This window comes from Anabrus simplex, chromosome 1, assembly GCF_040414725.1.
Source record: "Anabrus simplex isolate iqAnaSimp1 chromosome 1, ASM4041472v1, whole genome shotgun sequence".
Taxonomy (NCBI): Eukaryota; Metazoa; Arthropoda; class Insecta; order Orthoptera; family Tettigoniidae; genus Anabrus; species Anabrus simplex.
In genome coordinates, this window is record NC_090265.1 from 27,950,790 (window position 1) to 27,967,688 (window position 16,899).

The 16,899-nt window shown below is 39.7% G+C and overlaps 1 protein-coding gene across 1 annotated transcript in view; it reads right to left on the reverse strand.

The window, feature by feature from the left end:
* Nucleotides 1-13,305, reverse strand: part of eIF3a (eukaryotic translation initiation factor 3 subunit a) — a 186,949-nt gene extending 173,644 nt beyond the window's left edge. The window contains exon 1 of the mRNA XM_067155938.2: nt 13,060-13,305. Within this exon, the coding sequence (XP_067012039.2) occupies nt 13,060-13,108 (49 nt within the window). The 5' untranslated portion in view covers nt 13,109-13,305. The remainder of the gene's footprint in view (nt 1-13,059) is intronic.
* Nucleotides 13,306-16,899: the final 3,594 nt, after the last annotated feature.

A 16,899-nucleotide genomic window follows, 5' to 3' on the forward strand; every position in this document is an offset into this window, starting at 1 on the left:
TGTCGTGGCGAGTTTTTATCACTGGATGCCCTTCCTGACGTCAACCCTATCGGAGGAGTTAATGAGATGAAATGAATGACATGATATATGATAGCAGGAAGGGAGAGGGTGAAACCTGGTGCCGGCACATAGCCTACTCCTGTCGAATAGTACCAAGGAGTCTGCTCCAGGCTTAAAGTTTCCATCCAACGAACAAATCACCATCAACAGAGTCATATGCACTCACTCTATATGAGCACTACGGAGAGGTTCGGAATTTAATCCAGGCTTTTGGCACGCAATCTAGTGATTAGAAATTGTATACCACCACCTCCCCTATCCTGCCAGCCACCATTCTGGTGGTGACTTTTTTTTTTGACCCACAGAACTCAAACCGGTAACCACAGTGTCAGACAGTTGAGACTTCAACGCCTTAATGATCATGTTTGGTAAAATGCTGAAATGAAGTATCTCTAGCTTCTAAAGTAAGCAAAATTTATCTGTGGCAAATTTATTATTTACCATACATTCCATACTTCACTTTCTGTATTATCACATTTTTAAAAATCTTTTTTGAAGTTTGGATTGAAATTAATGAATAAAATATTGTTACTCTCAACTTGCCCTGAAGTCTCAAAATAAACCAGCACAGCAGTAAGCCTTTTTTGACTACACTTTGTAGATACAAACTCAGAACCTCTGAATAACACCGATACACACATAAAACATTAAACACAAACTGAACCAATAATATTTCCTGTTCTTTTCCACAACTACAAAAATGTATTTACAAATATGTTTTGCAATGTACACACCATGGCATCCTTAGCATTTGGTACAAACAGTTCTTGATCTTTTCCTAACGCCTCCTGTCTTACTGCATGACTGACACGTTCTTTCCTTTCTTACTGGGAGTTTTTTTTTTTTTTTTTTTTTTTGCTAGGGGCTTTACGTCGCACCGACACAGACAGGTCTTATGGCGACGATGGGATAGGAAAGGCCTAGGAGTTGGAAGGAAGCGGCCGTGGCCTTAATTAAGGTACAGCCCCAGCATTTGCCTGGTGTGAAAATGGGAAACCACGGAAAACCATCTTCAGGGCTGCCGATAGTGGGATTCGAACCTACTATCTCCCGGATGCAAGCTCACAGCCGCGCGCCTCTACGCGCACGGCCTCCTGGGAGTTTAGCAGGTTCTATAGGTCCTTGAAAATCATCATTTGAAGGACTCACAGATGCTGATTTCTTCTTCCCCTGGAACCATTCTTCAGACATCAACTACTTGGACAAGAAACTAGTACCTTGGCTTGTCTCTGAAACAATGTTTAGTACAGTTTTCTTTGTATAAAATTAATACAGTCAACGTTGTTCTGGAAAATATACTGAATGCCACTGTATTCCAATATTTTATTGTATGCCACTCGTCGAGACAACTATACAGCATCATGTCATTCGGGTCGATCCCTCCCATAAACGTATTGTAGTCAGATTATTCTTGTTTTCACTGTTACAGTTCCTTTTTATCTTCTCTTGATCGCTTATTTCCGTGTTTGTAGACAGTAAAATCACAGGGAATTTCTAGAATTTCTTCTCCCAGTAAGTCAAACTGACGATGTCGCCTTCCCTCGTATATATCTTCCTTCCTAAATCTAGTTTTTGTGTCAATTCTCCTGTAAAACCTTTTCTATTACGCCTTAGAGTGCCGGTAAAAAATTTACCTTTACTGTAAAGGTACAGCAAGCAAGAGGAACACTTGAAAAAGAAGTTATCCATGAATATGTGGTAACCCTTGTTTACAAGGCTGCACAAATTTAACAACTTCACTACCACAGTGTAACCTAAGCCTTTACCTTCTTGTTTATCTCCCACATATTTTGCTCCTTTGCAACAAAGGAAATTCATAAAGTAGATTGAAACTGATTCACAGAGAACCCAAAGTATGATACCCCACTTGTGTTTATTTTGAATATGTTCCAATAGTCGAGTATGACTTCTGCTACCTATCAAGCATTCATCAACTCACATTTGCTTGTGAATGGTGTAAAAGAATTGGAAAAGATTGTTCACATGATTTACTAAAGGTCGAAATTTACCGCATGGATCATAATTAGGTTCATTGTTCTTAGCCAACTTACTGTTGTCAATTATATGGAAGTACTCATTCAAATCTAGTTCCTGAAACCAGGGAAAACTTTATGAAGAACTGACACACCAGTATGATTTGATTGTCAGTTTCCTGTTCAAGCTCATATTCAACAGAATTATAATAAAGGCCCTCCTCTCTTCCATTATCACAGGAATCCATGAGTGAAATCTGCGTGATGGAGAAAGATTATTTTTCTGAGATACTATAACGTTCACCTATATGGCTCTAACCATAAGTCAAAAGAGGTAGCTGTAAAAAACAAATTAAAATAAGCTACTGGTTTTGACTCAGGTGATGGGCAGTGTTTAGGTCCTGGGGATTCTGTTGAGAATATTTATATAGTATATTCATATGACTCTGGCTGAGCCACCATCAAGTAGCGCCACCTACACACTACGTTTTCTATGTCCATTGTGACACATCACGATTGTAATCTCCATGTCCATTGTTTTCACTGCATCCATCTGTGAATTAGGTATGTAATAAATAGTGTCGTTTTAATATAAACCATGCTGATCTTATTACTTTCCGAAACATCGCGCCTTTTCAACAGGTTACGGGCCCAGGATGCGCGTTTGGAAAGTGATTAAATGTGTAGTGATAAAATACACTGAAAAATAGACGCGTGAAAATATTGTGTCGCGCACGGTTGGCGAGATTGAGTTAAACATTTAGCCAAGTGACTTCTGCGAAGAAATAGTGTGTGAAGATGAACAATTCAGGTATGGTGTACATCGAGACGTTGTCAAAGGACAATTTTGACACACGGAAAATTCACATGAAGGCTGTGTTAGTAAAAAAACGTACGTGGGCGTACGTAGCTGGGATAAAGGTTAAACCTGAACCGGTCGGTGAAAACGCGGCCACTATTACAGAATGGGAAGAACGTGACAATGAAGCAATGTCAGATCTCATCTTGGCGATTCAACCCTCGGAATTGAAACAAGTAAAAGACTGTGACCCTTTGCGCGAACTGTGGCTAAAACTAGAGTCGATTTACCAATCAAAGCGGCCAGCGCGGAAAGCAACATTATTAAAGCAGATCGTACTTCAAAGAATGAGTGAAGATGGGAATGTACGCAACCATTTGCGGAGATTTTTCGACGCCGTGGACAAGCTCAATGGTATGGACGTGGCATACAACGATGATTTGTTATCCATATTACTTCTGCATAGCTTGCCAGCCAGTTTCAAATACTTTCGGTGTGCGATAGAATCTCGCGACAAACTTCCAAAGCCCGAGGTATTACGCATAAAAATTGTCGAAGAAAGTGACGCGAGGAGCAGTGATCGGAACAACATGCAAAACTGTATGACTGTTGAACGAAAATGCAAGAACAAGAATTATAGAAAGCCCACAAGCAAAGTCGATAAAGGCGAAAAAGGAGTATCCACATATCTTCGTTGCTATTGTTGTAAAAAGATAGGTCATGACGCGAAGGAGTGTAAATCGAGTTAAAATGATCATGACAATGCTCACAAGGCCGAAGGAAGTACCTCGCTATATATTACATCAGAAATGAACTCGTGCAAGTTCGTGACGGACCGCGACGCAGATACAGTGTGGTGCCTCGACAGCGGCTGTACATCGCACATGTGTAAAAATCTGGACTATTTTTCACAAGTAGAATCCAATGTTTCTGACGATTTAAAATTAGCGAACAGTTCTACAACGAAAATAAGTGCAAAAGGTGTTGTGACAATGTCAATGAACGTTCATGGTTATGATAAAAGCTTCAACCTATGCGATACGTTATACGTACCTGATCTGCGCACTAATCTACTCTCAGTCGGGAAGATCGTAAACAGGGGTCACCGCGTAGTGTTTGACAAAATATCCACTCAAGTTACAGATGCGAACAATAGTACCTTATTCATTGCACATAGAAAAGACGGACTTTATTACGTTAATGGGTCGTACGCCAAAGAACAGAGAAAAATTGCCCGAGAAGATACGCGAAAAGGGTCTATTATGGGCTGGCACATTCGACTGGGATATCTAAACATAACAGATCTATGTGAGGCAGTAAAGAATAATAGGATAGAGGGAATCGAAGTCATCGACACTGAAGAGAATTTTGAATGCGAGATCTGTCTCCAAGGAAAGATGACACGTACCCCTTTTCCGAAGAAGTCCAATAGGAGAATGGAACCGGGGGAATTGATTCATTTCAATATTTGTGGCCCAATGAAGGTTTCCTCAAATGGAAATGCACGTTACTTCGTCAGAAAAATGAAGTCCTTAATGAGTTTCAGGACTTCAAAAAACGTTTGGAAACACAGAAAAACGCTAAAGTAAAGATTCTCCAGGCTGATAATGGTACAGAATACGTGAATTCCCAATTCGACGCACTGTTGAAAATCTGCGGGATCCTACGACGCCTGACGATTTTGCGTAACCCGGAACAAAATGGAGTAGCAGAAAGGAAAAACCGTTCACTCTTCGAGATGGCCAGATGTCTATTAATGCAGTCCGGACTTCCTCCTCCTTTCTGGGCAGAGGCTGTTTCAACAGCGAATTACATTAGGAACAGATGTCCTACTAGTAAATTGGGTGGACGAACTCCTTACGAAGCCTGGACTGGAAAGGTTCCAAATGTTTGTAAATTCGAAAGATTTGGATGTGAAACCTACTGCCTAAATCAATCGCCAAACATAGGAAAATTCGACCGTCGGGGAGAAAAGGGTATATTCCTTGGATATGCGGAGCAGTCCAAAGGTTTCAGAATTGGGATACCACAGGAACGAAAAGTGGAAATCTCACGTGATGTCAAGTTTTTGAAAGGAGACAGAAAAGAGCAAAAATACAATCTTGATATTTTTCCAAGTCAGCACCCAAATGTAGAGCTCTTTGATGAAGATCATCCCAGGATAGAGTCAGAGCAGGTTGATCCTTTCATCAATGTAAACATAACTCCTAGAGATACAGAACGTACAGAAAGCACCAAAGATCCAGATAGTTCTGAAGAAGAATTTCTTGGTTTTGAAAATGAACCAGAACCAGAAATATGACAATCTCGACATGCTCCAGAAAGACCAAAAATGATCCATTCGGGAACACGAGGCAGACCTCAAAAGCTTTACCAGGAACACGATGGAGGACAAATTGATTCAGTATGTCCGGCTGAGGTTCCAATTCAGATGGCATTTTCAGGTCCAGAGAAAAATGAGTGGATGCTGGCCATGGCAGATGAATTTGTCTCTATTCTAAGAAACAAGACCTGGGATCTTGTAGACCGCCCAGAAAATAGGACGACAATTGGAAGTCGTGTAGTCCTTGGGAATAAGTATGGAGAAAATGGCGAGATCACAAGAAGGAAGGCTAGAGTCGTGGCCAGGGGGTTTTCCCAGAGGCCAGGTATAGATTATACTGAAACATTCACACCAGTAGCACGACTCAACTCAATACGAATGGTTATTGCGCTCGCTGCTCATCATGGAATGTATGTCCGACAATTCGATGTAGCAGCTGCATACTTAAATGGAATTGTTGAAGAGGAAATCTTTATGGAGGTACCAAACTACACCAGAGAAATACTCAAATTCATCGTACAGGAAAGTAATGCAACATCCAAGATCATAGCTGAAGCCAAGAGGATGCTGAAGATGTTGAACAAGGATTGTGTGTGCCGTATTAAAAAGGCTCTGTATGGCTTGAAGCAGGCTGGCCGCTGTTGGCACCAACGCTTGAACGAGCAACTACTAAAGCTTGGTGTCAAATCGAAGTCCAGCGATTCGAGCGTCTATGTGAAGGGTTCTGATGCTGATGCTCTCCTAATCATAGTTTATGTTGATGACATTTTAGTTTTGTCACGGAACTCGAGAGAAATTGACGAGGTCCACAAATTTCTACAAAAGTCATTTGAGGTCAAAGACCTGGAAGACATTAAGTACTGTCTCGGGATTGAGTTTTCTCCAGATGAATCTGGTATCACCTTGAAACAGAAAGGTTATGTTATGGACATCTTAGATCGCTTTCGAATGTCTGATTGCAAAACCTGTGGCCACACCATTTGAAGCTGGAACTAAACTGTCAAGATCAAGTACTTGGTCCAATGATGATGGTGAGAGGCCCCCCACAGAGAGCTCATAGGTGCTCTTATGTATCTATCAACCGCAACGCGTCCAGACATATCTCATGCAGTGAGTGTCTTAAGCCAATATAATGATTCTTTTGTCAAAGAACACTGGCAAGCGGCAAAGAGGGTACTGAGGTACCTGAAGGGTTCTTCTGATGTGGGAATCACCTTTGGAAGCAATACCAGTAATTTAACTGGCTATGTAGATGCTGATTAGGCTGCATGCATCAACGATCGCAGGTCATACACTGGCTTTGATTCACAATGTATGGCGGAGTCGTATCTTGGGAATCCAGGACACAACGGACAGTGGCATTGTCCTCAACGGAGGCTGAATATATGGCCTTGAGTGAGACTTCAAAAGAGGCAGTGCACTTACTACAACTAGCAAGGGAGATAGGCATTAACAGTGTGTTGACTGTACAGCTATACAACAACATTGGAGCTCAGAAGCTTGCTGGAAATCCTGTTTTCCACTCTCGGACTAAGCACATTGATGTGCGACATCATTTTGTACGAGAGGTTTCATCTGGGGACATTCACCTCGAATACTTGTCAACTGAGAGGATGCCTGCAGATATATTAACCAAGGGACTACCGAAGGATAAGCACTGGAAGTGTTTAGAATGTCTGGGTGTCAGAAGATTAAAACACTGAAGCTGGTTCAGCCTTCAAGAGGGGGTGTTGAGATTATTTATATATATATTCATATGACTCTGGCTGAGCCACCATCAAGTAGCACCACCTACACACTACGTTTTCTTTGTCCATTCTGACACATCACGATTGCAATCTCCATGTCCATTGTTTTCACTGCATCCATCTGTGATTTACATATGTAATAAATAGTGTCATTTTAATATAAACAGTGCTGATCTTATTACTTTCCGAAACATCGTGCCTTTTCAACAGATTCCATAAAGGAAATACTGTGAGAGAACTGTGGCTTACTATCTTCAGATATCTTCATCCAGTTAGCATGATCATCACTTTCATCTGAGCTTGAACTGTCTGTGACTCTCAGCAAACACGTCAGTGTTATTGGTCATGCAAGATCTAACTTCGGCACTGTCTTGGTACTCACTGCTACAGTATTGTTGTGTTGTAATCTGGCTGTCAAAGGCTGATTTGGATCAAAACATGGGTCTAAATCACTGTCATCATCAGAGAAAACTGATAAATCATCCAACAAGTCATTGTCAGAGTTCTTGTCGAGTTCTGCCTCCAATTGGCTACTTCTCATACATTTACGAGAAACACTCCTTGTCCACAAAAGGCAATGACTGTACTTCTCGAAACGGAAATCAGCACTCAAAATAACCATCCACTTGGGTTAGAGGTACCGTAAACTAACAAACCATAAAACTGAAAGAGCGCACTAGGTTACTTGCTGCCACACGTGGTTTATGTTGAAACAGCAACAGCAGAATCCACAGCTCAACGATAAGGTTAGTGTGGGCTGGCGTTAAGTGATTCACTCTACTTGTTGGTATTTATTTTGTTCTTTGACTCTCATACTCGATAAAATCTTACATTTAACAGTCCCAAAAGAGCTTCAAGACAATTAATATAGCATCATATTAGTCGTATGTTAGAATATTTGGCCTACAGCGTTTATTCCATCAACAAAATATCGCCAGCTGGTCTTTTTAGCCGGTGTGACCATTGATGATATATCGTCAGCTGGTCCTATAAGGGTTAAACACCTCGCAGTAAATATGCTGGAGTACAGACAAGGGAGGACATCATTAAGATAAGTTCCAGATTTCAAGTTCCTTAAGTATTTAAACAGAAATAAATACCTATTTCTAAATATTTGAGCGTGATTGATAGAATCTGATAATGTTCTTTCAAAAACGAATTAAGTTGTTTCTTTTTTTTTTTCAATTATGTAATACTGTTACAATTCTCTTTTAGGTAGTTTATAAATTTCTTAACTCAAAGTTAGTTTCAGCAGACTGATGAGCCTAGCAGTAAAAAAAATTAAGTTATGTTCCAAGCGGCCAGTGGAGAAAATGCAGGGAACAATATTAGTAGAAAAAGAAGCATTCCAAGTTGTATTTTTAAAAGTAGAAAATATCACAATATGAGGAGAAAGTATGAATTCAAGAGGAAAAATTGAGGCAAACATTCATTTATAGAGAGAGAAGTAGGGATTGGAATAATTTAGCAAGGGAGATGTTCGAAATTATATAAGAAAAGATTAGGTATACAACTGATAGGGAATCTGCCACCTGGGCAACTGCCCTAAATGCAGACTAGGGGCAACTGATTGATATTTAACTTTTCTCCAAGGAGAAATCAAACCAGCAGGCATACGCTTCAGAAATTTAGAATACAGCCCTTTGACTAATGCTCTGTAGTAATCTCTAGTTGAGTTACAGTCTCCTCACAACAGCTCGTCCCTTTATAGGAGTTAAATCAATCTTGAAAGGTTTGATGAACTGATTCAACTTACATACATCCTAATTATAGACTTATCTCCTTTCAGCATTCATTCTGAAAGCCTCTATGAATTAACTAATACCTCCACAATGCTCTAGTTGCAACTACCTCTATCGCCTCTTTTACACTCTTGACCTTTCAATTATTGGTACCCATATTTAGCCAACGTCGTCTGAAGTCCTTTTCTGCTTCCATCACACAGTCCATTGTTCTTCTAGGAAACAGCCGACAGTGGGATTCAAACTCACCACCTACCGAATGCAATCTCACAGCTACGTAACCCTCACCACACGGCCAACAAGTTCATCCCTAACTCGGCATGAGTGCCATCCTGCCATTGTTTACAACCATTTGAACCAGCAATGATTCATGCTACCTTCATGCGTTATTTCCAGCTGATGCAAAAAGCAAACAAAATACAGGAATGTCACAGACAAAATAAATTTAAAATTTATTTTGAATGATTCAATAAGGTTAATGTTTGAAGGGAAGTTCTGTGAGAAATCTAACCAACCACGAGGAACAAAATTTACTAATCTAATTCCATTAATTTCAAGCAAACAGTCTCCTGAATCATAGCACTATCCCACAACTAATCCTCACAAAATGGCCTAGTCCAAATATTAGCTCCACAAATCCTTCCTCATTAAAAAAACTAACCAAATTAATCCATGGAACTATATTTGCGGTATCTGTTACTTCAACAGCCAATAAAAGCCAACAGACTACAGCATCATTTGATGATGGTATTTTCAGAGATCATGTGGTTACTTTTTCACTTTCCATTGCCTTGCCTTTTTCAATTACACATCCTTCCCAGGCCTCACTACAACCACAGTTAAACTTCCGTAACTCAAAAGTCTATAATATTCAATATACTGAAGGAATATTTTGTTTCCCGACAGGATATTACATATTTTATGCTATATATTTTCTTCCATCTGCAAAAACTTAGATACATCTTGAATATCAAATGGGACCAACCTTGCAGTTCTTGAGAAAGTGCATGCTATAAATGTTTAGAATACCATTATTGGCCAATGTCTCAGATGGATAGGGCACGTCCGTTGCACGAGTGATACCAGGCTTCCCCATCAACTCGCATATGGTGAACTCTGTGCTGACAAGACTTCATGGAGCCCCTATGAAACGTTTCTCAAGGATAAGCTAAAGCACAGTATGAAAAGCGCTGGAATTAACACTCAAATCCTGGGATATGCTTGCTGAGAATCTTACACTTTGGTGCCATACTGTCTCTACATCAGTTACTGTGTATGAAGAACAACAATGTAGGCATGAAGAGGCTCAACGACAAGCTCTGAAGCTTAATACATGTGACAAAATTCATTTTTGGGTCCGTATTGAGAGTATTTGCATTAATTAACACTAGTATGTTTTTATTGTTCACCCACCTATTCAATACAGTACAATCTTAAAAATAAGGACTTTGTCCTTATCAAAATTGTTAACATAAAATTAATACATTGGATGGTGCATGTTTTGTGTAGATAGTGGGATCGAATCCCACTGTCGGCAGCCCAGAAGATTGTTTTCCGTGGTTTACCATTTTCACACCAGGCAAATGCTGGGGATGTACCTTAATTAAGACCATGGCTGCTTCCTTTCGACTCCTAGTCCTTTCCTATCCCATCGTCGCCATAAGACCTAACTGTGTCGGTGCAAAATAAAGCCAGTTGTTAAAAAAATGCAGAAACTGTTGTCTCATTTCTCGTGGAACACAAGTAGATTTCACATTTATGCGGATTTACTTCGAAACCGATGTTATTACAAACAGCGACAATTTTCTTTAGATCCATAAAAACCGTATGAGGATTCCCACCAATGGTTCCATCATCCAAATAAAATAACTTAAGAGGACTTTTAAAGTCTGCGATAACAGGCTGGAGTGCAAGACTAAAAAGTAGAGGTCCTGTTGGATCAACTTGCTGTACCCCAGACTGTGACAAAATAATATCAGACCTGATGTTAGAAGGATATCTATACGATGAATATTAGATACATTTAATACAACCGGACACCAATGGTAGAGCAACAGACGCGAAATCAAGAGGTTGTGGGTTCGGATCCCACTGGTGTCTGGTTGGCCATTTTTGTTCTGTAGTTAACATCTCTGGCTAATGGTCCCCTTTACTGCCATGCAAGATAACTTAGCAACCAGCCTTCAAACGGTGTTCCCAATAACGATAGGTCGAACGCCTCCGTCAGGTTTCTGAAGGGCAGTTAATATGGCCCCATAAAAGTTTGGGCACACTTCACAACTGAGTTGCCCTCTTAAAATAAAACTGTATAGTTCTGTGAATGACTGGAAAAGTCTTCTCCCGGCATCCCCAGCTGATTTAGAGGCAAGATCTTTTAGATGTTGAGGATGGACACCGTCAATTCCTGAAGCAGAACCATTAGGGAATGTCTTTATTCCTTCAAGCACCAATTCTGGTCTCATGCTGAGATAATTATCACTAAGGTGAGGGCGATTGGGAAACGACAATGGACATGACGGCGGAGGATGTTTATCTACCAAAGTTTCTAAGGTGGTACGGGTGTGCTCTGCTATCCCACATTCTGCTATCATCTTGTCAAGGACAAGTTGTTTTTAATATGAGTGATTGTGTTTTACTTATATAACTTGTATTTTTGTGCATATTTTAACTGTTAAACAAGATCATGGCTGAAGATGTTTTCCATAAAAAATGAAACGTGTAGACTAAATTAAAAATAACTTAATGTTATTTTAATCTAAGAAAAATCGTAACATTTTAAAGTGGTGGAAAGGTGGAACTTCGCATACTTACAAGTGGGTATTTATGTATGAAAGAATGTGTCGTTTCTTTTAAGCCATTTAAACCAGCCAATAGAAGAATGCAAATCATGCATACCCAGCTTAAGTGCAATTTCTTAAGTGTTTTGTTTTAGTATGTTTGCGTCAATTGAAGTGTTCTCATTTTTGTCCTTGAAACCATGTGTTTCTCAAGTTCCTCAAATGGCAAAGAACAAATATTCTTCTGGTTACCCCCCAGAACCACACTCCTCTACTGTAGTCAGAGTAGCGTCCTTCTGTTTCATGATTCCAAACAGAATAGAGAGTGCCAAATCATAATTTTTGCCATCTGTAACACAGGAATTAGCTATTCTTTTCAACGTCACTAAGATTGTAAATCTCTCTTTGGAGAGTTAGCTTTTTGCGTTTAGCAGCCATAACAATAGTAGTCCATGCAACTCGCTGCACAGCTAACATAGACACAAATGTAACTCAGAGCACAACTTGTAACACAGAAACTGAACAGACTGTGAATTTCATCTGCACTCTCTGTGTTTCCTAAGCAGCAATTTGGAGCCTTAAGATCAAATACGTAGTGGGTGTAAACAACGCCGGGGTTATAGGCTAAGGTAGTGTTATCTCTGCAAAATGAACCAATGAACAGCACCTGGCATGACCGTGACAGTTGCTTGCTGGTAATAGTGATATCTGAAGGCTGCGTCATTTTATCGGTTCCGCATATCACTAAGGTCAAAGTCTCACAAAAGTGGTGACTGGTGGGGGCGTGGCATGGCAGGTCAGAGCCAAGGTGGGAATTGCAACGTTTCCAACATGTAAACAAATGGGCCAGTGAACTCCGGGGTGACGAGGCAACGGCGCTCTCCCCCTCGCTACCAGTTTGCTTCTTCCTCGCTTCTCGCATCTATCTGAGGAAGGTCACCTCCTGTTCACTTCCTTTATTTGCTGTGGTGCAAGAGTATATTTTTTCATGAGGCTATCCGTTACCAAGGGTAGAAATCAGTAAAACCACTTATAGAACAAACAAAGAAAACCTTCATTCACCCCTGTAATTATAAAACTTACATAGAAATTATCGCAAAAATACTCTGAAGCCAATACATAATGAAAAGAGAGCGTAGTGAAATTACCAATGAAATACACCTCACTGAGAGCACCATAATTTCGATCAAAATATCGCAACCCGAAGGTTCACTTCCGTTGCACATAACCAAAACATTCAACACAACCTTCAAAATCGCTCAATTTAACCTTTCAGATATTCCCTTCAACCTAATACCTCATCACCATAAATTGACTAATTGGGTAAGATCAGTCACACAGCTTAGAAAATGCCAATATTTTGCACTAGACCAACTACTAAACACAACCGGCGCCATGCCAACAGAATTCGTTGCCTTATCTGACTTATGAAATGTCTCATATGAACTGTCCACAGATATCCTCACATAAATCAATATTCAACTAAAACATGCATCGGGGTAAAACATATTTCATACAAAGCAATAAATGTATATTGTTCTTTTTATGCACATGCCTTTTTTTCCGAACTTCAATAAAATTTATCAGGAAAGTGTTCCATATTGTGGTACACATGGAACTTCCCAGTTCACACTCACCATTCGCCCGCTTGAGAGCATTTTCAGGACGTTGCCCGTACCTCGCCATTTTTCACTCTTCGTGGATAAATTTACGTTCAACTACATCCACAGTTATAATTTTGTATTAAACACAATACAAATTTCTCCGGTACAAAATAACTAGCACTACGACGACGGCACGACATGGATCGCGCAAAGGGAGAGTGATGACGTCATATTTTCATTAAAGTTGAAAAACAATTCAGGAAGTAAATTTCAGTAGAGGTCCTCTAGATGAAAAACAAAAATTATTATCGGCATTTTAGTCGCAAACTTAGAATTAAAAAGGCTATTCTTCAGAATACTACTTTTGGGTTCAAGACTCCTAATAGAGCACTAAGCAACGATGATACACTACACAGATATACAACTCCAATATATTTAAAAACCGGGAATAACACGTAATGACCTGAGCAGGACAAATAGAAATGACAACTTCTACTGCTTGATATGTTCCTACAACACGCGGCGCTGGGGTAGATACAAGATGCTCAGCTGTCTCTGAACATGTGATTCTAAATGAGATCTGATGTGACTTAATACGGAATGTATCGTTTAAGAAAATGATTTAACACCGTGTGATAGTTATTGTGATGTTTCAGGACTGTGCATTCTGTTTACTGACCGATGACTGTGTTTATGTGCGATCTGTGTTTCGTTCAAAATCAGATAGAGTGTTCCTTGTTTTGAAAGTAATAAGTGAAAAATACGTAGGAAATATTTTGCATTTAGTAACGACTTAATGGCATTATTTCTGAAATTGGTTCGTCAGTATCCTCACGAATATCTCAAACGTGTATGCGTCTATAGAGCTAAGTGATCTTTCATTAATTGACCCCAAAATCAAACTCAGATGCAATTATCAATTAAGACCTTAAAAACCCATGTTCAACTATTAGTGTACATGCTACGCAATATACACGTATTATAACTCTGCAGACACCCACATGATTGTCAGGTAACGGGATGCACATTTAATTCCTATATAACTACTTAAAATATATTAACATGCTTAGCTTAATGAATTTGCCAGCACTTCACCCCATCAGTCAGTTAACTGCACACCTTTGACATTTTCCGGGTATGTTTTGCGGTCGTCCGAGCTTGCATTTATTTCCTTACTTCTTTTATTCGGAAATAAAATCGGCATCGTATTGTAATGGAAAATTAATTTTGGTACCAAGTCCTAAGCAATGTTCTGTACAGTACCCAAATCCATGAGAAACACTCATTGGAGTTAACTATCCAGGAATTCCTGAAATATTTCTCCCCAAATACTTCTTGTACACTAAAATTTCTCACAAAAACCTCTACATGAGAAAACATAAATAATTAACTCGATGGCTAAATGGGATAGTTGGGTGAGTTACTATATTATGGTAGAGTTCTTAGGACTGAAAACAGACTGCTTTTTGCCTCCGCTGTATTAAATAAAATGGCGTATGGTTTTTAGTGCCGGGAGTGTCCGCAGAGAAGTTGGTTCGCCAGATGCAGATATTTTGATTTGACACCCGTAGGCGACCTGCGCTTTGTGATAAGGATGAAAAGACGACGCATACACCCAGCCCCCGACCCAGAGAAATGATCTAATTCTGGTTAATTACCTGCCGGGAATCGAATCTGGGACCCCTGTGACCAAAGGCCAGCAGGCCAACCATTTAGCCACGGAGCCGGACTCCTCTGTATTGTTTTGCAGAGAACCAATACATGCTGTAAAATCTGTCACTTTGATTGCATGTTTAACAATATCCCCACAGATGTGATGAATAACATTCATTTTTGAACTGGTGAAAGGAACTATTTGTTCATCTTGCCAACTTGATCATAGTGGCTGATCAAAGGTAAGTTTGCTGTTATTATTTACCTGAGCTGTACTTATGATTTTGGCATTCTCATTGACAACAGCTTTTGCCATGGGTCCAATCTGACTTAAAGACAGACCTTGACGTCGGATATCCTTCGACCACTTTGAGAATAGAGTGGGATATTTTGGGTGTGAAAAAAAAATGCCGTTGTTCAATCGAATGTTTATCGTAACCCGACTTGCAACCAGGGATATAGCAAGATGTAGGCAAATTCACATCCGTTAGTAAATTGATGAATATGCCAAATTATACGTCCTAATTTTCATATGCTTAATATTTTTCACTTTTCAGTTCTCGAAAAGTTAACACCAGATATTTTGCACGTATAAGAAATAAGAACGTATAAAGCTACCGAAAAAGACCACAAACCGTTAACAGTACGCGAACCTATTCTTGAGCCCTAGTTCCCATTCAGCACTATGGAGCTCAGGGCTCAAGAAAAGGTTCGCGTACTACACACACTTCCACATTAAACCGACAAAAAGCGCGCGTACTTGGACTTTCATCGACGGCAGCGTTGAAGGTGGCGGAGAACATGTACACCGTGTCTGAAAACATGTGATTCAGAGAGAGTCGTCACACTCAAAGACTTAAATATTACTTATCTAGACTCACAGAGCGCGCTGATGCTACGGGGAATATTGAAGACTTTCGCACATCCCCATGTTGCGGGCACTTCAGCATCGAATGCATGGCTAGCACGTGGTAATGTTTACAGATCCTTGCATGTCTTGGATTTGAATCATGCCTGTTAGTGGATCTGTTTTAGTATTATAAGTGACGGAGTGATAATATATTGTCAAATATTTTCAAGGAATGTGGGAGCTGATACATCACAGTAGTTTCGGCAATATCAGGCCTGAAGTTAGGCATACCTGTGGAATGGAAAGATATTCACGAGGGTGAAATCGTGTGCAGCCTTCCTTTGTACAGGTTGCTATCGGAAGGGATCTGCTATTTATTTTCACATGTGAGTAGAAATTGAACTATTATAAATTAACTTTCATCTACCATAATCGAGAACCAAACAAGTTATAGGGTGGTTGATTCAGAGAACGCATGGACATGAAATTTAGAATATTTAGACTTCTCCTTTTTTGTTTGTTTGCCTATTTGCAATTCATCGGGGATAATTGTTTAGAATTAAACAGCTGTTCTGAAAAAGGCAACATATTTTTCACACAAACTGTGTTGCGGTATTACAAATTTGATAAACCTGGGCCTAGAATCCGTAAGATATGATTGATACAACTTGATAAAACCTTTTAGTATTAGGGCAAGGTATTGCTTCAAATTATCAGTTATCTGAAAAATGAATTATTAGTATCGTATGTCTTCAATTTTCAATGTTTCCCATTTGCTTTATAACTTAATAAAATAATACAATGGTTAATACGCTATTTCAGAAAAATCTGACAATATAAAGTCTAAATAAAGCTCTTTACAATCTTGTCAATCCTAGTCTGCTGTAGCAAACGCTAATCAAAATAACTGTTAGCAGTTGCTTTACTTTCAGTTTCATCTATTTTCTTTCTGGTGTAAATCATAGTGCTCATATTAGAGAAAAATCAGAACGCACTTTCAATTTTTATGTGCTCAGATAATGTTGATTCAAAATGAGTTTGTAAAAGCAGTAATATTTAAGAAGATAATATTATGAGGAGGGTTTTACATCTTAAATGATATTATTTTTACGAAAGCCTGAACGGGCGAGTTAGCCGTGCGGTTACGAGCACGCAGCTGTGAGCTTGCATCCGGGATATAGAGGGTTCGAACCCCACTGTCGGCAGCCCTGAAGATGATTTTCCGTGGTTTCCCATTTTCACGCCAGGCAAATGCTGGGACTGACTTTAATTAACACCACGGGGTCTTCCTTCCAATTCCTAGACTTTTCCTATCCCATCGTCGCGATAAGACCTATCTGTGTTGGTGCGACTTAAAGCAAATTGGAAAA